Here is a 21,906-nt window from a genome sequence, read left to right as displayed (position 1 = left end):
CTTGGTTCAGATAGCAACATAGAAAATGGGGTGAGGTACAAAACCTTTGGTATCTTCTTGGAGATGAATGAGCCTTGAGCCACTCACTTTCCAGTTTCAGCTCTCCTCCTCCTTCCTGGATGGAAGTCAGAGCAACCAGCTCCCAGGCTGCAAAGGATTTGCTTTCTCCTAAAGAAGCTCTTGGTTGCTAAGCAGTATCTATGTGGGCATCAGACCTCCACAAAATCTTGGGGATCTGCCTCACCAGAATGTCATGGTGAAGCTCAAACATCCCACTGAGATGTGATTACATGCAAAATTTCCATTATATAGTGCTAATTTTACTGCGGCAGCTTAAAATAATTTTTTGAAGGGGTTACAAAGGATACTTTTATTACAAGCATGGGCAGGTGGATTCAGCATGGTGATCAATGGCATAAGGTCTAGTTGGAAGCCAGTAACACTTGGTGCACCCCAGGAATTCAGTACGGGGTCTGATGTTGTTCAACATCTTTATTAATGAACAGGATGATGAAGTAGAGTGTACTTTCAGCAAGTTTGCCAATGACAGACAACTGGGAGGAGTGGTTGATATGCTAGAAGTAAGGTTGCTGGCCAGAGGGACCTCGACAATCTGGAGAACTGGGGTGAAAGAAACATCAACTTCAGTGAGGGGAATTGCAAAGTCCTGCCCTGGGGGAGGAATAAGCACCATTGTATGTGGGGAACTGACTGACTGGAAAGCAGCTACACAGTAAGGGACCTGTGGGTCCTGGTGGTCTCTCAGGACTGGGGACCTCCACCAGGAACATCTCTGTGCCAAGCCTTGGCACTGGAGTGGGTGCCTGTGGTAGTCTGTTATTTTACAGTTTGTTCTTCTGTAGTATGTTTTAATATTCCTTGATATAATTTCGTAGAGGTTTATTCTCTCCCATTTGGTTTCCCTACTGGTTCAGTCCTGAGTTGTTTACCACAGTTCTCCTCACCAAAATGTATGTCAATCCACATGTCAATCCACCTGTATATCTGCCTTGCTCCCTTGTCTCACCCATGTGTGTCAAAGACAGCACGCTCCTTTGGTTCTGGAGTGTTCCCTGTCTTTCATCCCTTCCTCGAAGCAGGATTGGAGTGTGGGGTTTGCTCCCTCTCCGTGTTGGCTTCTGCTGGGGAGCCCTTGCCCTGCAGCCCTCCCCTAATGCTTTCTTACTGATCAGAGGTTGTGTCCTCCCCGTGTCCCCCCATCCCTTAAAAGCAGCCCCTTCAGGTCTAGACTTGTCATTCACTTGAGACTGAGTCTTTGGAGATGCAGACAAGTGTCCTTCCCCATTCCTGTGCCTCAGTTTCCCCATGCTCTGTGCCCTGCTGTGCTCCCACCCACGGCGGTGTCCGTTGGTGTCTGCCTGCGGCCACCGTGGGACCGACAGCCAGGGAGCCTCCATCCCCTGCCTGCTGAGAGCCAGGCACAGGTGCCACTGGAGACTTCCAGCCTTCCTCTGCCTTCCCTGGATGCCTCCTTCAGTACCCTTTGCTTGCTCAAGCTGTGTTGCTTCTGGGGGAGGAACAGAGCAGGTGGGGGTCTTGAACAGTGAAAGAACTGAGGAGGATAGGGAGGTGGGAGGGCAGTCCTTGGAGCTGGCTGTCCCACAGGGCTCTTCTGCTGCCACTTTTCATCCTTCAAGGAAACTACTTGTGAAGCTTTTGACTCTCTTCTCCCACCTTTTTCTGGGTCTTTGCTTTTCCATTTTAAGTGTCGAGAAATCTCTAAACATCTCTCTTGGCAGGACGTGGTTTTGCGCGCTGAGAACAAGGCGCTGGGCACCTCTGCTGCAGCCACCACCAGGCACCACCAGCGGGCAAGGCTCACTGGAGCTGAGCTCCAGCTGCCAGAGCAACATCAGAAGTGCAGCCCTTGTTGACAGATGCTGCCTCACCTTCTGCTTCCACTGCCTCCCGCAGTGATCTGCTGTGACAGCTGTGACTGCCCTGCAGGCAGCCTTTCAGCCACATCCTGGACAATGTAAGGGCAGTCAGCAGCTTCACGGAGCCCGTGGTCAACCTGGCCTCCTGCCAGAAAAAGGCTGTGGCCAGGTAGCAGATGGGCAGCAGAACGCTGCAGCAGCACTACACCCTGTGCCAGAGGCCCTGGCTCCTGCAGTGAACCCACCACTGGGAGAAGGGGTACTCGGGAACATGCCAAAGAGCTCCACAGCATCCCAGTGTCTCTGTCCAGCAGACCACAGGGTAGAGTGCAGCCAGCTCAGCAGATGAACCTGACAGCTGCTATGACCTGTAGTGGTGAGAGGAATTTGGATAAAGATGGAGGAGATTTTGGATAGCATTTGTTTCAAAACCAAAGCAAAAGCTACTACAGGGAATGATTTTCAGTTTCCTCCCCTCTCTCCCAGCCACCAGGCCAGAGCTGTCTAAGAATCTCAAGAATCTGCTGGGCCGCCTGTCCTGAAGACCTGTGAAGCAGGGTCCCCTGGACAGAGTCCATGCTGACAGATCCATGCTGGATCCTCTTGCTGTTATCTCTGCAACCAAATAGCTTTTGTCATCCTCCAGTCACAGCCCTCCAAGCCTTTTCCAGACTCTTTTCTAAAATGACAGCCTGGCTATTGTAGCTCCAAACATTGTGTGAGGGCTCCACAGAGCTAGGAGGTAGGAAACATCAGGAAAATTTTTGTTACTTTGAAGGTGACAGAATAATGGTACATATTGCTCAGAGAGATGGTGGGGTCACCATCCTTTGGAGATCTTCAACAGCCACCTGGACATCATCCTGGGCAGCCAGTAACAGAGCTCCAGATTATCAGGGAGGTAAGACAAGATGACCTACAGAGGTTCCTTACAACCTCAATAACCATTCTGTGATTCTATGATACAGGTAATGAACCTTTTATACTTTTATATCTTTGGGATTCATTAGGATATGGCCCTCTATTCCAAATCAGAATACATAATGAAAGATATTGACCCATCTTTTTTGAGTTACTGAGTAACTCAGAATTAAATGGCTTAGTAACATTACCCTGTCTTCTCCTGGTCTCCCTGAAAATTTCCTTTTTTAAAATTAAATTCTCTTCCCCTTTCTCAGTTACAAGAACTAATGAGCTGGCATAAAATTGTCCAAATATTCATCATTTGCACCAGGGTCATTCCAGGAATGCAATCAGAGGAAAATGTTTTAAGAATTTGTCAGTCCTTGCAGAGCCATACTTGCATGATATACTCCCACACAGGCATGCTTTGACTGTAGATTAAAAAAGGAGAAAGTGAGAGTGCTTCTCACATTGCTGCAGTCACTGAATTAGATACTTGCAGAAACAGAAATCAGTGCTGTCACTACAGCTGAAGGAGAAATACGAGAGAAAATCTAAGACTTGCTATGCCTCCTAGTTTCCTTACTTGTAGATGTTGTATCTACTGGCTGTAGATAGCATAATAGAATTATTTGAATCATTAAGGTTGAAAAGGATCTCTAAGATCAAGCTGAAACATCAACCCAGAACCACCATCATGTTCACCACTAAACCACTCCCCCAAATGGCCCATCCACACATTTTTAAACATTTTCAGGGATGGTGACTTCACCATTTTCCTTGGAAGCCTCTTCCAATGTTTTACTATGCTTTCTGTGATTTTTTTTCCCTAATATCTTATCTAAGCTTCTCCTAGCACAACTTAAAACCATTTTCTGTTGTCCTACCACTGGAGAGAAGCGACCAACCCCCACCTGTCTATAGCCTCCATTTGCAGAGTTGTAGAGAGCAATGAGTTTTCTCCTGAGCCTCCTTTTTCCCAGGGGAAACACCTCCAGCTCCCTCAACTGCTCCTCATCAGACCCACACCATTGGCCTCAGGCCATGATCCAGCCTGCCCAGACCCCTCTGCAGAGCCTTCCTGCCCTCCAGCAGATCAGCACTCCCACCCCGCTTGGTGTCACCTGCACACTGCCTGAGGGTCACTCCATGAGATCACTGGTGAAGATACAAACAGGACTGGCCCCAGTACTGAGCCCTGGGGAGCAGCAGGTAACTGAATCAGCCCTGGTGACTGAACACCAGCTGGATAAAACTCCACTCACCACCACTCCAGGCCCAGCCATCCAGGAGGTTTTTAAATCTGGCTCTGGTCTGATGCTCTTACAAACCTCCTTGGAGATGGGTGTCACATTTACCAACTTCTGGTCACCTGGGACCTCTCTGGCTAACTAGAATTCCTGGTAAATGATAAAAACTAGCTTGGTTAAGCTCTTCCACTAACTGCCTCAGGTGGATCCCATCTGGGCCCAGGGATTTTTGCAGGTCTTAGTGGCTTAACAGATTATTGACAGTTCCCTCCTGGATTATGGGGATTTATTCTGCTCCCTGTCTCTGTCTTCCAGATTCAGGGATTTGGGCACCTTGAGGACAACTGGTCTTGTGATTAAAGATTGAGGAAAAGAAGGCTTTAAGTACCTCATGCTTCTCCTTGTCCTTTCTCACTGTTTCCCCCACGAACAACTAAGAATGGAGATTTTCCTTGGGTGTCCTTTTGTTGCTGATGCATTTCTCAGTTGCCCAGAGAACCTGCGAATGCCCCACCTCTGGAAGTGTTCAAGGCCAGTTTGATGGGGGACTGATCTAATAAATAGCATTCCATTCCAGGATTGTTGGAAAGAGATGATCTTTAAGGTCCCTTTCAAACCTTTCTATGATTCTATGACTGATTGTCTGCCAGCTTCTTCTTGTGATTGTGTAGCTGACCAACCTGGAAAATCAGTAGCAGGTAATAATCAGTGGGCTGTACCTGGATGGGAAGATTTTTGGTGATGTGGCTCCAGGAGGCAGTACACTTCCCTATGGGCTGGGTCCAGTCAGCACAACAGGCCCATTGTTTCTCTCAGAAGGAGACCTATCCTCACCAGTGACTACCTTTTTTTTTTTTTCCCCTTAATTAAAGTGATCATGATGGAGGTTGCCCTGCCCTAGGAAACCCCTCCAACTTGGATGGACATTTATGCACACATTCTCTTTTCCCTGGTCCTTGAATTCTAGAGCCCCACACCTATTGTACAGGGGCACCTGGGGAGGAGAGGATTTGCCTGCCATCCCAAGCAGAACCTCATTTCAATTCCCCTCCATCGCTGATGTCCACTCCTGCCTGGTGGTGAGAGAACAGAGGATCCATTGCTTCTTGTGATGTGGATGGCAGATGTGTTTGTCCAAGGGATGGAAGAGTACAGTTCTACCAGACTCTGAGACTCTTTCTCAGAGTCTCCAACACTTCCCAGCCTTTCTCCTTCTTCCAGCTCTGCCACCAGGCTGAACAGATTGTTCACATTATCACATCTCACACATCTCAGAACTGTTTTCTCTGCTGCCCTCTAAGAGCAGTGTCAGGCTCTGGCACTTCCTGCAGTTCCATGCAGACCTGGACAGCTCCGTGTTTCTGTGGGAGCTCCATCTAGGCCACCTTGTCCTTTTTTGGCCAAGAGGATGTGTCTTTTGGCTGAGTGGAAACCAAGCTTCTTGGGTGAGTGTGATGACCACCAGCTGAGCTAAGTGTTTGAGCTGGCAGTCCCTAGCACCCACCCTGTGCACCCTTCCTTGTGAGCTGCTGCACCATGCTCTGGTTGCTTGCACTCCCTGGGGGTGGCTTTTGTACGTGTGGGGGCCACTGTCACTCTTACTGCCACCCACTCTGAGTTGGAGCTGCTTGTGACTCAGGGCTCCACTGCTTCCTCCACTGCTCAGAGCAGAGGGGGCTGGCGTGCCTTTCTCTGCTCTGGTTTTGAGGTCTTGCCAGCTTGAGAAAGCTCCTCTTGCTCCTTTGGCCAAATTCTTGCCTCCAGAGCACATCTGGAGTTTGCCTTGGAGTTTGCCAAGATATTAGTATTGGTGGGAGCAAGGACATTGTAAGCAGAGTATAATCATTTAAAAGCAAAAAGCAGGCATGTACAGGTTAATCCATGAAAGGTAGGTGGGATTGAACAACTTATTGGTTGATTTACCACACCAGCAAACCAACCATCCAGTCTTTAATAGTCACAATCAGGCAAAATTCAGTGGGGATTATGTACTTTATACTCTGGTACCATACCAAAGCTGTCCTGGATTTGTGGCACTTTCCCCACCTGGAGGTGAACAGAGAAGCTAATAGAAGGGGTTACAGAGGGCTAGTTGCACACTGCAAGTCAAGAATGTCCTTACAATATTTTTTTTCCATAAAAAAAGTCTGCTTGTCACAGCTGGATTCTGCAATCTTCAGTAAGATATGAAAAATAATTGCGCTCTCATAGAATTACAGCAAGAGATATGTTGCTGTGAAATTGGTGTAAGTCAAGTACACATCACATGTAGTTACCATTTTCAGCTGTGTTTAGGAGCTGTTGCTTGGCAAGGACTAGCTGTTCCATGTGCCACCACTTTCTGTAAATCTTTCTGCTACCTGATTTGAAACTTGCCATTCTGTAATTTCCAATTTTCTTTTGCCCTAAGTATAGGGTACAACAGCTGATAGGGGTGATTTAACAGCTTACCCTGCTGCATTTCTGCTGGGCTAAGGAGGTGGAACTGCACTCCAGCATCACTGTCTTTTTCAGTGGTTCCTTTGGTGGCAGTCCCAGGGAAGCTGGCCCTGCTGGCAGCATTTTTCTTTCTTCTTGGTGTTAGCTTCATTTCTGCAGTTTGTCCATAAACCAGACTGGAAATCCCAGCTGAAGCAGGCAGTGAATCAAGGATGGCTGTTCTACAATTTTCAGCTGGAGTGGGGTATCCAAGGAACCAGATTATGTAAAGCCACAGTGGGAACTGTTACTCTGGGTTAATTTCAGTGACATAAGTCTGAAAAAAATGTTTGCTTTTCCAATGCACACATATATGATCCACTGGTTTCCAATTAGCAGATCTAATTAACTGTACATTGAAAAGAAGAGTTCACAGAATCACAGAATCACAGAATCACTTAGGCTGGAAAAGACCTCTGATATTATCAAGTCCAACCTTTGACTAATCACCACCTTGTCAACTCAACCATGGCACTGGCTGCCACATCCAGTCATTAATGTGCTGTCACATGTCTGTTACAAGTTGACAAAAATAAGACCTGGTCCAAACAACAAGCACATTTCTCTTTCCTATTCACTCCTTTCTTTATGCAATAAAAGTCAGCATTCACATCTTCCTTGGGTAACATCTGTAATACTCAGTAATATATCCAAGCTTTTGCTTCCCTATGGAATATTTAAATGTTTACACATGGGTGGTGTCAGTCACGGATTTCTTTTTCTTTTTTTTTTTTCTTTTTCTTCCTCTTGATTGTTGGAGCCCTTTACCCCTTACTTCACAATCTTTAATGTTCTTTTAATGTCCTCCATAACCACTGCATTACTGATAATAGAGCTGCCTTGCAGTTACTACATGAATAGAGCATGTGCACCACCTTAAAAGAGAGAAGCTAAACTGTAAAAGGCAGATAACTATTTTAAGCTTTGAAATCTAAAGCTAGCCTGCTTAATTCAAGATCAAAATTATTCTAGTTAAGGGAGGAGTTTCACAAATGTGAAGATCTTAAATTATTTCTAGTCTTGTTTGAAAAACAACAGTGTAAAAATTATGCCAAAGACAGTGCTCTGCATAAATTCTTGTGACTTCTTGTAACTCATTTTGCTGTTAGCAGAGCTTCTGCTTTTTTAAAGATGATAAATAAAAGTAGTTGGAAAGACAGCATTTGGTAACAGAGCATCAAATGGTTCCTTACAGTGGGCCGTAACCATGAAGTACTTAGTAGAGCAGCTGGGGAAGATAAACTTTTTAGTGGTTTGTGGTTTTTCCCTGGTAGTTTCAATGTGACTTACCCACCTTTGTCCTTCTAACTGAACTATTAACTTTGGGCATGATTTAAAGAGCAAAGTAAACTTCTCAAGCTTTGAATGTCTTCTGAATCAGCAGCAGGAATATTGTTCAGATTGACACTAGCTGCAATGCTCCTTCTAAATGGTTTTCCAGGGTCCAGTAACTATGGAAAAACAATTGGAAGTCGACCTGGTGACATTTTACATCATGCAGGTGTCCTAGAAATCTCACACTTTGAGGAATTGTTTGATTTATTACTCATAATTTGCCCAAATGAGCCACATGTGATCAACATGCCTAGCCTATTTAGGTTCTTCTGAAGTTACTGAATGTGTGCAAAAATAACTGCAGTGCTAGGCAGCAAGACTGAGTCTTCTGGATTGAAATCACAGAACACAGCACCAATTTACGCTAGAGAAGCATATTATAGATGTATATGGCCCTGAGTTAAAAATGTAAATTTTTCACTTGGGGCTTAGTGAAACTATTTATTTATTTATTTATTTATTTATTTATTTATTTATTTATCTATTTATTTATTTATTTATTTTTATATTTTTAACACCAAATAAATGCCCCAGTTTAATTTCCAAAATCTGTTTCTATCATCTAGACAGTAATGGTCTTTCTGTACATGGGCAGGCTATAAATTTCTGTGTAGATCTGCTGTGGTCAAAGCACAGAAAGCTCTTTATTTATCTCAACACACATTCTTTACTTTGAAAGGAAACCCTCACTTGATATAGGAAATAGTGACACAGATTATTTCCTAACTACTAGCAGTCATTTATTAGCTATTTACATTGCTAGTTGCATCTTGTTCAAAATATTTTTATTAATATTTATTTCAGAATAAAATCCTTCATGGGAAATGAGAATGATACTGGTAGTCACTGTAGGACCAGTGGGTGCTGTTGGAATAGATGCAAAGCACCCTTCTCTTGTTATAGTATTCAGAGATTTCTTCTAGCTTTCCTTTTTTCTTTTTCTGTGTTTTTGTTTGTTTGTTTGTTTGGTTGTTTTTTTTTTTTTTTTTTTGGGGGGGGGCTCGTTGTTGTTTTCTTTTTCAAAGGCTAATGTAAGTATAACTTTTCATTTTTACTTTTTTTTTTGTGGGAAGATAAGATAGTGGGATAAGATAAAGATAGTGGGAACCACATATATATCTAAAATATGGCACAGAATTAGGTAAACTAATCTCTGTTGGTTTTACTTCAAAATGTAGCTCTCTTCTCCATGGTGAAAATGGAAATAAGGATTATGGGTCTACATATGCACTGTGCCTTCTGAGCATGGCTCATGGAAGGACAAGAGGCAGACTTTTACAATCTCAGAAGGCTGGGCTGTGTGAAGTCATGCTCAGACACAGATCTCCTTTTGCCAGTCCCAATATTCAAATCTACTCTGGCTTGTTGGCAGCTCAGCAGAAGCCAGTTCTGTCCTGAGCCTGCTGTGGCCAGCCCAGCTCTCCATCCCTCACTTGGTACAGTAGCAGCCTGGCAGGAGGAAGTCCAGCCAACCACTGCCCTGACAATGCTGTGACCCCTCTGCTTGCACCACTGCTTCCTCAGGGTTCAGAAGACTATGTATTAGAAATTATTATTATATGTGCCTGTAAAACAAGTCCTGAAAAGAACAGTATTGTTTCTGCAGAGGTGATTCCAGAGGGGATTCCAGAGTGGAAATTCACTTGAAAATTTGCTGCTAACATCAAGCTCTGAAGTCTGTTCCACTCCTGAAAAGGAGGTGATGCCATTCAGGGGAACCTGGACAGGTTTCACAGCTAGGCCTGTGTGAAACTCATGAAGTTAACAAAGACAAGTGCAAAGCCCTACACCTGGGTCAGGGCAATCCCAAATGCAAGTAGAGGCTGGGTGGAGAATGGATAGAGAACAGCCCTGACAAGGACTTGGAGACACTTATGGACACGAAGCTCAGCATGAGCCAACAATGTGCTCTTGCAGCTGAAAAAACAGTACATCCTGAGCAGCATCAAAAGCAGCGTGGCCAGCAGTACACCAGGGAGGTGATTCTGCTCTGCCACTCTCATGAGGCTACGAGCACTCTACCTGGAGTGCTGTGCCCATCTCTGGGGCCCATTCTAATGGACAGCTGGAGCAAGTTCTGAGGAGGGACACAGAGGTGATCCGAGGAATGGAGCACCTCTGCTGTGAGCACAGGATGAGAGGGTTGGGATTGTTTAGCCTAGAGAAGAGAAGGCTCTGGGGAGACCTTATAGCACCTTCCAGTACCTGAAGGGAACCTACCAGAGAGCTGGTAGAGGGAATTTCAAACAGGGGATGCAGTGACAGGACAAGGGGGAGTAGCTTTAAACTGAAGAAAGGCAGGTTTAGAATAGGTACTAGGAAGAAATTCTTTATGTGTGGGCAAAGCACTGGAATAGGCTGCCTAGAGAAGTAGTAGATGCCCTGTCCCTGCAAGTGCCCTAGACCAGGATGGAACTTTGGGCAATGTGTCTAGTGAAAGGTGTCCCTGCCCATGGCAGGGCAGGTAGAACTAGAAGATCTTCAATGTCCAGGGTAGAAATCTGTTCCATTTCCTTCCAAATTGTGTCCTGCAGGAACTGTCCTGAGGAGTAATCTCTGGTAAGCATATACTGCTTTTCGTTGTGCCATAAGACTGGGCAAACTTGCCATGAAAAATGTAAATACTTTTTACTAGCTCAGTACCTCTTCCACAGTACAAGGCTGGAAGTGGGAGAATTGCTCTCTCTTCTTTGGTGGTACTGTGACTGTCTGAGCATATTTGGTTTCTCTATAGCTAGTAAATCCACCAGGAAAATAATAGTAATGCAATTGTGATTACACCACCGAATGTGATTTTCCAAAATAAATTAAAACTTCAACATACTACAGGTCCTACTTGTCAGTCTGAAGTGAGAATGGTTTGAAAGATCCTAATTTCATATTACTCTTAAATCCATCTTTACATACGTATTAAAAACCCCCTGCAATGCTAATAGAAATAATATGTATACGTTACATACACACAGGCAATATCACAGGACTGTAGATTTAGCAACAACTTACTGAGTATTTGTCATACAATAGATTTAGTGACAATATGCACACAGTTTTCAACAAGAGTGTTCTGGAGGGGGTTAATGCACCTGTTTGTAAAACAAGGCATTAGTTGACCATTTTCAGTACCAATCATACTGAAAGAACAGCTAGGTCAAGAGCAGAGGTGTTCCACAAGCGCAGAAGCAGAGCACGTGCTGCAGATTGCAGTTGCATTGCCAACATCTTGCCTGACATCACATGGAAGCATGAAATTCTCTCTGGGGCAGACTGACCTAAGCAAGGTTTGTGGATCAATACCACTGATACTAGCAATATTTCTGTTCAGACCTATTTTGACATTAGAAATAAATGATTCTGTCTTTACAGTCAAGCTTATATTCTCATCCCAGTGCACAGGCATTTACAAGCCTAATCTAAAATCTGCTGAAGTGAGAGGAAATTGTTCCTTTTCATGAAATGTGTTTCAGGTCAGTCCAATTATTAAAAATGCGTACATTGTTAGGCATCAGCTTTTGTACTTCAGAACAAAAACAAATCCCAAATTACTGGTGAGCTCTTTTAAGGATGTCTGTGTAACTTTTAAAATGTCGTTCTAAGCATGGAATGATGATTAGACTGTACAGACACGACACAACCCTGTCAATATTTTCATGAAGTCTTAGTGATTAGCAGCAAAGTAAAGTGACAGTATTTGTTGGGTTTGAGGTATTTCTAAATGCTAAAATCATCAAGCACAACAAAAATACAGTGACGGGGAGTTTTCTGCCTTTTTCTTCCAGTATACAAGTTACAATGGTCAGGAAAAAGGGAGCAACAAACATCAAAGTTTCACCGCACTGTACATTGAAGTGTTTAAGGACAGTCACCTTCTGCAAAGTAAGTTTTTGAACTATATGTCACTCAGGCAAGTAAAATATTACAGGAGATTTGCCTCTAAGCTTTCCAAGGGCAGCAGAGTTTGCACCCTATACTTTAAGTCCTAGTAGTTTAGCTGTGGCATTCAGGGTCTGCTTTCTTCACTAATATGAGTGTTTTCTTTATACTAACCTTAACTTGTGTATAGTTTCTGTTTTGTGCTCACTTTGTTCCATTTTTCTGAGCAGGACTTCTTCATCTGGCGTAGCTTAAAACAAACCAGATTTAGACATTCAAATGAGTACTGTTTAAGCTCTTTGAGTGACACTTTCTTTTTAAAATAACTTACCCAGCTTTCACATAAACAGTAAATACAATTTTTGGACACCACTCAATACAAAAGGTGGACCTTATATAAAATTCATCAAGAACACAGGCTATTTTTTGAAAATAACCAAATATTTCTAAGAATCAAGTGCCTCCAATAAAAACATTTTGTGAAGCTCAGGTAGTACCACTCAGGTAGTACCTGAGTGACAATGTCTGGCAATAGACAAAGCTTTAATTTTTAATTTTAAAATCACTAATTACTGCTAATACATTGTTGCCTTTGACAAGGCAATCACTTCTTGTCTTAATTGAAAAAAAAGTCCAGATAATTTCCTGTCTTTTGTTCTCCTTTTATCACTGTCTCTCCCCTTGTCAACATATATTGGTGTCCATGAAGCAATCCTACTTTTGAAATGGCAGTGATCAGGGACAGGAGGGCATAGGTAAGATCAGCCCAGTACTGGGATATTTCAGGCTTACTTCTAAGAACTCATTAAGATACGGAGGCAGTCAAACCTTTGGTGAGCTTACTGGCTGCAGCAGCCTGAAAACACACCCTGCTGACACTATTGACCCGTGTCTTAGTTTATCACCATCTGCTTTGTGTGAGTTTCCAGCCTACCTTCTGTCACCTCCTCCGCTTTAGCCTTCAGAGTAACACTACCCCCAATAGCCTGTCTTTCTTTCCCAATTAATCCTGGACCTTTTCTCACCATCCTCCACACCTCTACAAAACCCTCACTTGAGCCAACATGGCACAGTCCTACTATTTTATTCCTCTCCCTGACAGGGACTCAGAACTGGCACCGTTTTATTGAAATGCCAGAAAGAGCTCCAGCTTAAAGTGAGTGGTCACAGAATCCTCTTTGTGTTGCCTTAACCAAGCTCAAGCTTGCCTGAGCTTGCTATGAATGTCTGGATTGTGACCCTCCTGGGACGACAAGCATATACAAGGCTGGAGCAGAAAACACATGCCTTGGTGGCGTTAAATCATAAATAACAAACAGCAGGCACCTTCTCTGAGCATAAAAGGCAGAAGCTTCATGGTAATTCATTTAACTCCTCTTTTCAGCTGCAAACTCTATTACACTCCTGAAACCTGTCTTAATTCAGAGAGTATTGCTCTTCAGCTGAGTTCAAAAATTAATCTGGCAACAGAGTCCCCTGAGGTAGAAGTCTCCCGAGCAGGCATAGTGTGAAAACATTGCCTGCCTGCTTTAAGATTAATTTCCCCCAGCACTCACTGGAGTTCAGCACCACTGGCATTTGTGCCTTCAGCCTGACACAGGCAGGAAGACAGCCATAGTACCAATGTGTGAAGTGCTTGGAAAATGGTTTTAAAAAGCCAAAGAGAAAAATCAGCATCCTACTCCTGTGCTGATATAAACCAGTTTTAGCCTGCCTGTTTTGGTAGCCCTGAAACACTGCACCTCACTGTCTTATTGCTGGTCCTAGTGTGGATAACAGTAAAGAGCAGGGCAGATGCAGGAAAATGTACACAAACCTGAAATTAGGAGCATCAAATTTCTAAGAGCAAATGCAAAAAGCAGAGACAGAAAAGTGGCGATCCATAAGGTCCTGCATGGCAATCTTCCTTTCACCATCAAAACCACTACTGAGGATGACACAATGAGGATGCAAAACACAAGAGAAGAATTTTACCAGTACTATTAAGTTTCCTTACACCTGTGTTTTGTGAGTAGATACTCACAAGCACAGTGTTTACTGACACAGTCAGGTAGCTGTTAGTCTACTGTGGGCAGGGTAGGTAGGTGCAGCATACTCAGACTCTGCATAGCTGATACAAAGACCTAGCTTGGGACTCCCTCATTTTGCAAACATGAGGATCTCTACATGGTCAAGGTTGCTTGATTTGTACATTAAAGATTTTGCAAACAATGGCACAGGACATATCAATCTGCAACATGTTTCAGTTCTTGAAATTTTTATACATTTTCCAAGCACATCATCTTCAAGTCAGGCTCTGGTGGTCCTGGCAAATGATGAAACAAAGACTTTAATATATTGCAGTGAGAAATGCATTTATTTCATACAAGGGTTCATAATTCACTTTAAAAAGACAGCTAGCACTATCATATCTAACAAAACTTCTTTATCCCCTTAGAAGTACTGCTCTGTGTATTACTAGGTGCATGCTCCATCTGAAGGAGTTGATTTTCGTCCAGGCTCAGGGTGATTATCTATCTGAGCAGTAACTACAATTGCTGATGATGTGAAGTAGAGCTGTGCATGTAGCATTCATCAGTGAAGACTACCTGTCCCTTCCTGGCATATCACTTCCTCTCTATCTATCAGGGCATACCCTGATGCTGTATTTGCCAGTTTTCTGGAAACTGTGAAGCAGGAGGTTAGCTCTGTTTCACGAAATCCGGCAGCTCCATTCCCGTGCACAGGGTAAGCATTCCTGCCTTCTCCAGGGCAAAGGCTGGGTGAGCAGCATCAGTGAATTTGTGCCTGATGGCAAACAGCACCAGTCCTCTCTCTGCATTGAAGAACAATAGCCTTCCACTATTATAATCCAACAGGATGCCAATCCTGGCCAGGTGCTCCGTCACATGGACATCACTCATCACACCAGTGTGAAGAAATCTATAAAGAAAGCTGTGGGAAAATGGAAACAAGAATACAATGAGCCTCCCCATAGCAATTTACCAGAAATAACCTGCAGCTCAGTTCCAATCTATTAACAGGTGGCTGCATACAGCAGCCTATCACATGGCTGCAGCATTTTGCTTGGTACGTAGGCAAAGGAAATGTGGCATCACTTCAAGCCCTGTCTGGCATCCTGACAAACCTTTTCACTTGGCATCTTTGGACTCGTAGGAAAAAAAGCCTCTTGGGTGTTTCATTTAGCTAGTAATGTTCATACACCTGTATGATTTCACACTGGAAAAAGCACACTTGTTTAGATCAAGGGCACTTTAGAAAGTAGCAGGTTGGTGCCTGACAAACCTCCAAGCAGCCTGGTACTGGCCTGCTACCACAGACTACCCCAGCACCCTACAGTCCTGCCAGAGTGTCAGGTGAGTGTCTAGCACTGTGAAGGACAAGGCAGGAGAAAACATCCCCTATCAAATCTTGACATCTCCTACAAATGGAAGTAGATTCTAAAAAGACTACGTTTATGGAAATAAATACCTTTGCTGGGGTTTAGTGAAGCTAGTGAAGCAAATCAGAATATGAGAAGCAACAAACTATTTCTGTAAGTTTTATTCACTGTCTGGATGAAGGGTGCTATAATAATCTATTTTGAGTTTAATTTTTTTTTGAAGGTGCTTTATTCAAATTTACATAGAAGAAGCAGAAGAATCCTTTCTGCTTTCATGAGGAAGCAGAAGATTCCTTTCTGCTTTCATGATTCTTGTGTCTGGCCAGCATTATTATAAAGGAGAAATAACTTCCCAAGCTGCCAGACTGAATCCTCTTTACCTGGTTTGTGTAGGACAGCATCTCATGCACCAGGAGGTATCACTCAATCCCAGGACACTGCTCTGTGTTATTGTCTCATAGCAAATCCCAATCCTGTAGCTTCTGCAGGCAGAGACAACAATTTCCCAGTAATGACATCCTTGAGCAGGCAGCAGTTCACCCAGGACTGAAGGAAACCTGTTTGTGGAAGAGGCAATACAGTAAAGAAATTGTGGGGCTAGACAAACCATATTGTGATATTTCCTTCAGTCAAATCATTAAGCATCACGTAAAATTACTAAGAAATTGCACTCTATTGTTCTAACTGCAGGGTTTTATGAAAGATTTAACTCTTTGCACTGAGATGACCTATCTAAAAGACCTCAAATATAGAAGGCTTGTTCAAACTAGAAAGTCTGGCAAACATCTTGTGTGCATTCAGTGGTAACAGCAACAAAAAGTGCTTAAACCAGTAAATCCTCATCACTTTTTAAGAAGCCATATCAGTATGGCACAAGTTACACAAGTGGACCTGTGCTTGTCCTAGGACTGATATCAATATATCCATCCCCCTGCATTGTTGTCAATGGATAGATCTAGCCTGGTACAGTCATGTTAACATATCCCAGGAGCACTTCCTAGTTCTCCAAAGCCACAAATACTTTGGACAACACTACCAATAATGCCCTCAGGAGAAAAGCAAACTATGAAGATGGATTACTTCCATCCACAGTGTATTAAAAACTAAGCCCACAAAGCTGACCTTCTCAGGGCTGCAAAAAATTGCTTTGAGACTCTGATGGATTAAGCGGTGACTAGAGGCTGAAACAAATCAAGCAGTCCAAGTAGGTACCACTTACTACTTTGACTTCCTGGCCATTCCTTAGTGTGACACTGAACTCTTCCTAGTACATCAATCCCACCAGTGACTTTACTGAGGTTTGCATTGTTTGAAAGGGGGGTTCAATTGGAGGAAGTCCAGAGGCTGGATGACCAAAATTATTCAGTTCTTCTACAAAACTAGTGTCATGTGAAAGATGCCTATTGGCAAAAAATTAAAATGAGAGATCCATCCTGAACCCCACAGGATGGTTTTGCTCATCATACTGCTACTCACCCAGAGAGTTTGGTTTTTTCAGGAAGGTGGATCACTGTTGCATTAGAAGAGATTTGCAGTGCAGGATGCGCTGTGTCACTCAGCAGACGAAATCGAGTTCCTGGTACAATTCATGACAAAGAAACACCAGATATGAGATATTAACATGAGAGTAATCATAAAATGCTAAGAAACAATTACGGCCATCTTAGCTGGACAGGGTTGTGTCTGCTGGCATGTAGGAGTGACAGAAAATTGGCTGCAAATGCAAGGAGTATTCCAAATTGAGACAGCAGTCTAATATTGAGAAATGCAGATAAGGTGATAAAGAGGTCTTTTAGAGTATGTAAGAAGTTTGAATAATTTTCAATCAAAATAGTGAATTTGAATTTTCAGGCTGATTTGGAAGAACCATACATAACACTAGTTATCTGGAAATCTTCAAGTTTTAAAACTGCTTTGCATGCTTCCTCAGCACTCAAATTCCATTAGGTTTTAATTGTGAGAGGTTTTCTTTAGGGTCACAACAACTTTCATCTGATTGTGCTCTGTCAGATTCAAGCAAACTGAGATCCTTGAAGAATACTTAATCACTTCATTGCTCTGACAAATTCAACATTTTTGCTTCTGAAGTCACACTAGTTTTACACAGGACATAAATATACAAACTTCAAGTGAAGTAGTCCTGATTATGCTAATTTTAAGCAGAAAAAAGGGATATAAATTTGAATTAACAAGATAAAAACTTCAATAATTTGGCCACAACCATATTGGGAACTTCAGCTATAATTTCTAATGAAAAATGCTTGGCTGCTTTGCCCTTCCACCCCATTGTTTTGACATCAGGATATTATGATCTACCTTTAGTTGAGATGAGAGCTGCTTCACTTTGTTCACTTGTCCCAAATGGGTTGACAGCTCTCAGGTAGAAGAAATAGTTCACATTGGGCTCCAGGGATACTTTCAATTCAGGTTTCTTTATACCAGCAAAAGATCTGCAAATGTTGAAGATACATTAAAACGTATGCAGGTATCCAAACTAGAGAAGACTGATCTATGCCAACAGTGAAGTTCCCTAACCATATTGTTTACTAGTGAAATAACAAACACCATACTGAAACTCCAAATGAGAAAGGCAACACTATTTTCACAAAAAACTGGGTTAGGTAGGAGCTTCAGCATGTCACTTGAGGGATTGTTCTCACTTTATCTTACTTATCACCCAGTGCAGTGTAATGATCACTTTATGTTGGTTTTGTGGCATAATTGATCACATAAAATTTAAGCAGCACCGAGTCAAATCCTCATCTGTCTCCTGTGAAAAGTCTGCTTTTTCTTTACAAAATGAGCAAGTTTCTGAAAGAAAAAACACACCTTTTAATTAATTAATTAAGACACTGAATACACTAGTGCTTTACTATCTGGGCACATGTTACAAATCCAAAAGAACTGATACTGTTATCTGAGATAGCACAGAAATCATGCTCTTCATCATAAAATCTTTATAGAATGGTGATCCACTTATTAGAAACTCCTCACTCACAGATCCTTCAACCGCTAAGCCTGGGCTCTGTTGTGGTATCATGCACCCTTACAGGGCAGTTTTGCAGGAGGCAGAGCCGAGGAGCTGCTGTCACACAGTTCCCTGCTTTGACTGTGCTCCCCAGTGCACTGCCTCAAAAACTCCAGCCCTGACACCCTCTACCCCTGGTATCTTCACACACTGCTAGAAAGCAGGAGTCAGCACCCACTCAATCTGCTTCACAGGTGCTTCTAAGTACCAGTGAAAGCATTTTGGATGACTAGAAAGATGCCAGTTTATTTTCAACATTGACAGCAGCACGAAAGATTAGCTTAACAAATTCTCTTGCACCAGATCTTGATTTTCCTCATTTTTTGCCTCTTATGATAACAGCAAAGCCAGACAATAGACACTCTCTGCATTGTATGCCTGCAGGTAAAGATTGTTTATCTGTGTAAAGTTGGTGATTTCCTCCTAGAAATGCTCCTAGAATCTACAAGGCAAGTATTTAAATTCCAGAATGGGAGACCTGCCTTTGGAGAGTGAGCAAGACACTTTCCCTTCCACCTCAGGTTTGAGAGTGGAGCCCAGGATGGTCTCTCTCCACCATGGCAAGCAATACCCCTGTGAGAAGCTAGACTAAATAAATTATTTTTGCAGCACAAACTGCTGTGACCCCAGAGGAGGCAAGGCATGTGAGTCAGCAGTCAGATCAGATCGTTGCTATTCATTAGGGGTGACTGTTTTTACGCACATATCCCACCAGAGAGCAGTACAAACTGACGAATAATCAGTGCTCATCCATCGGGATTTTTCAAATGCCTGTTTCTGCTGCATTTATCACATCAAGGTAAAATCTCACAGCTCTTAATACACCAGATTCATGCTTACACCACACAGATCTCTTTCTAGGAGGATGGCATCTTCAGAAAAGACTGGTGTGTCATCCTTTTTAGTCTGACAGGCATTTTGCACTGACAGTTGTCATTAAGGGTGATTGAGAGCATCAAGAAAATGCACTGGGTGCTTCTGTGATCTGTTCCTTCAATTTAAAAGAATTTCAGAGAGTCTGGGGTTCTGGTGTGATCAGCACAAGACTATGCTACTTTCGGGGAATGTGTTACATGAATGCTGGAACCAATGTAGTGAAATGGCAGAAATGGCATGGCTTGCTTCCCCCTCATGACTCACCAAAGCCCTGACCACAAGACCACTTCAGCAAGGCACTGACAGCACAGCAGGCTGAAAGGTTTAGGGAAGAGGTGTAACCTGATGAACTGACTGATGAGGACACAAGCTCTTTAAACCTGAGTAGAGGGGACAAGGGAAAGAAAACCTATGAACTGAAGAAAACTACAAGATGGGAACTGAGGAAGGAGGCAAATATGAAGGGAGAGAAAGGAAAAACAGGATAGAAGCAGAGGAGGCAGGGGAAAAGAAGTAGGCACCTAAGCTTTGAAGAAATTTGCCCATGCTTCCTAGGCAAGACTTACCCAATCTATTCCTTAAAACCAGCACACTGACATAATTTATGTGACTCCAAAGTACAGACCACCAGAGAGGGGTTTTGAGCAAAGAGTTACACGTGACATGAAAAGAGGATATGCTAAGCTATTCCTTGAAAGCTGCCTGTGGCACTATGTAGATTAGCATGCCTTAAGCACAGTGATGCCCTGTACACGGCTCCTTCTTCTGTGTTTTGGAAAATGTCACGTAAGTCAGTATCCTTCCAAAGAAATTAGGAGATCATCTTTTTCACTATGTACTGTTTATCAAATGATTGAATAATAAAACACAAAATCACTTCTAAATTAAATTAGATAGTTACATTGTGGTATAATAAGTAGACATGGGGTATTCGTAATCTGGAGTGTAGATCTCAGAGATGTCTCATAGATATTTAGAAAACATATTGGGTCCAGTCATTTGCAGAATAGGGTCAGCGACTGAAGTTCAGACTTCAGGCTCTTACAAATACAAAATTCTCCAAATCAGAATTTGGATGCATGTTTAAATCAGAGGGCAATAGCATGCTGCTTTTCAGTCATAATAGTGAGACAGAAAAGTCTTGACTTCAAGCAGATCTGAGCTATAAAATGGTGATCAGATTTTTGAAAGCTTTTGGTAATCTATTTCAGCCAGCTTTAAGCTGCCTAAGAATAAGAGCCCATAAATTTTAGCTATGATTAAGGCTTAAAAACAGTCCTGATGCTGCCAAGTAATGAAACAGAATATGCTGACAAGATGGAATTTCAGTTGCTACGTTCTGAGCCAGATCCAAGAGCAAAAGAAGCTGCATGCAAAGAATAAATAGGTGTTGCTATCTGTTTCCTCTCCTGTTTAGAGGGTAGGGTGAAGAGGGAGAGTGAATACTGAGGGCTCCCCAGCAATCACAGTAGTTTATCATGCTTTAGATTGACTCCACAAAAGCAAGGATGAGGAGAAGGTATGATTACTGCTTAGCTTACAGCATACGGGTTATGTGTAGGAGAAGGCGAGGGAAAATGCATCCTGACTGTGTTGGTGGAAGGCTGTTCCATTTCTGATTTCTTGTAACAAGCATTGCAGATGGATCTTCCTCAAGCTCACCTTAAGTAGTGAACTGTAATTTTGAAAGAAAAAGAAATCCACCTACAATATTTCTAATGTCAGATAGTTTCTACTTTATATACACCTGCCCACTTTAGAGATTATTTGAGGTGTAATAATGTTGCTATCAAAGCATGAGGCATCCTGGTCTTTAGATTAAATGTTATCTTACTTGCACTGTCCTCTCAATTTCTTGGTATTGTTGATACAGAAATATAGGACATAGAAAGTCAAGAAGCATTTGAAGTTAAATATTTTAAGTATCTCCTCTCATCGTAAGATGAATCTGTAAGACTGAAAATCCACTCTTCAAATATCAGGTACATGCTATTTAAAGCAGAACAAAAAGGACTTGCATGTTCCTTCACCTTTAACTTGCCAAGAAATATTATAGTAGCAGTTTTATGCCAAATCTGTGATTTCTCTTGTTTTAGGGAAATCTGATGCTGTGTTTTTATGCTCATTTCTTTCATCTGCATCCTCATTTATTTAAAGGAAACAACATCTAGGGGATATTTTTTAATATCGCCTGAACCCAGCAAACGATATGCCTTGCAGTGATTCACAACACCCTCTGTGCTATAATTGTCATTTCCACCCCCTAGATCCCACTGAAACAGTACCTCCAGAGCCATGCTGCTATCACTGATATGGAGTTAGGGTGAAAGTATGCAAGCTTCTCAAGATACATGTGGAAGCATACAGAAAGGATGCATCATGAGTGGAAAAAAGCTCTTGAAGCTAAAAATAAAGGGCAAATAGCTCTGAGTTTGCTCCCAGCTGTGCCACATCTCTCCTCTCCTCTCCTCTCCTCTCCTCTCCTCTCCTCTCCTCTCCTCTCCTCTCCTCTCCTCTCCTCTCCTCTCCTCTCCTCTCCTCTCCTCTCCTCTCCTCTCCTCTCCTCTCCTCTCCTCTCCTCTCCTCTCCTCTCCTCTCCTCTCCTCTCCTCTCCTCTCCTCTCCTCTCCCTCTCCCTCTCCCTCTCCCTCTCCCTCTCCCTCTCCCTCTCCCTCTCCCTCTCCCTCTCCCTCTCCCTCTCCCTCTCCCTCTCCCTCTCCCTCTCCCTCTCCCTCTCCCTCTCCCTCTCCCTCTCCCTCTCCCTCTCCCTCTCCCTCTCCCTCTCCCTCTCCCTCTCCCTCTCCCTCTCCCTCTCCCTCTCCCTCTCCCTCTCCCTCTCCCTCTCCCTCTCCCTCTCCCTCTCCCTCTCCCCTCCTCTGTTTTGGGA

At 43.1% G+C, this 21,906-nt stretch overlaps 1 protein-coding gene across 1 annotated transcript in view; it reads right to left on the bottom strand.

The window, feature by feature from the left end:
- Positions 1 to 14,071: 14,071 nt before the first annotated feature.
- CMYA5 (cardiomyopathy associated 5) overlaps positions 14,072 to 21,906 on the bottom strand; it is a 44,941-nt gene continuing 37,106 nt past the window's right edge. The window contains exons 10-13 of the mRNA XM_021531124.3: positions 17,433 to 17,566; positions 16,593 to 16,692; positions 15,497 to 15,673; positions 14,072 to 14,668 (exon numbers count right to left, since the gene is read on the bottom strand). Of these exons, the coding sequence (XP_021386799.3) occupies positions 14,416 to 14,668; positions 15,497 to 15,673; positions 16,593 to 16,692; positions 17,433 to 17,566 (664 nt within the window). The 3' untranslated portion in view covers positions 14,072 to 14,415. The remainder of the gene's footprint in view (positions 14,669 to 15,496; positions 15,674 to 16,592; positions 16,693 to 17,432; positions 17,567 to 21,906) is intronic.

Source organism: Lonchura striata, chromosome Z (assembly GCF_050655825.1).
Source record: "Lonchura striata isolate lonStrDom1 chromosome Z, ASM5065582v1, whole genome shotgun sequence".
NCBI lineage: Eukaryota > Metazoa > Chordata > Aves > Passeriformes > Estrildidae > Lonchura > Lonchura striata.
Note: the sequence above shows the minus strand (reverse complement) of the source record. Positions and strands in the feature narration are given on the sequence as shown.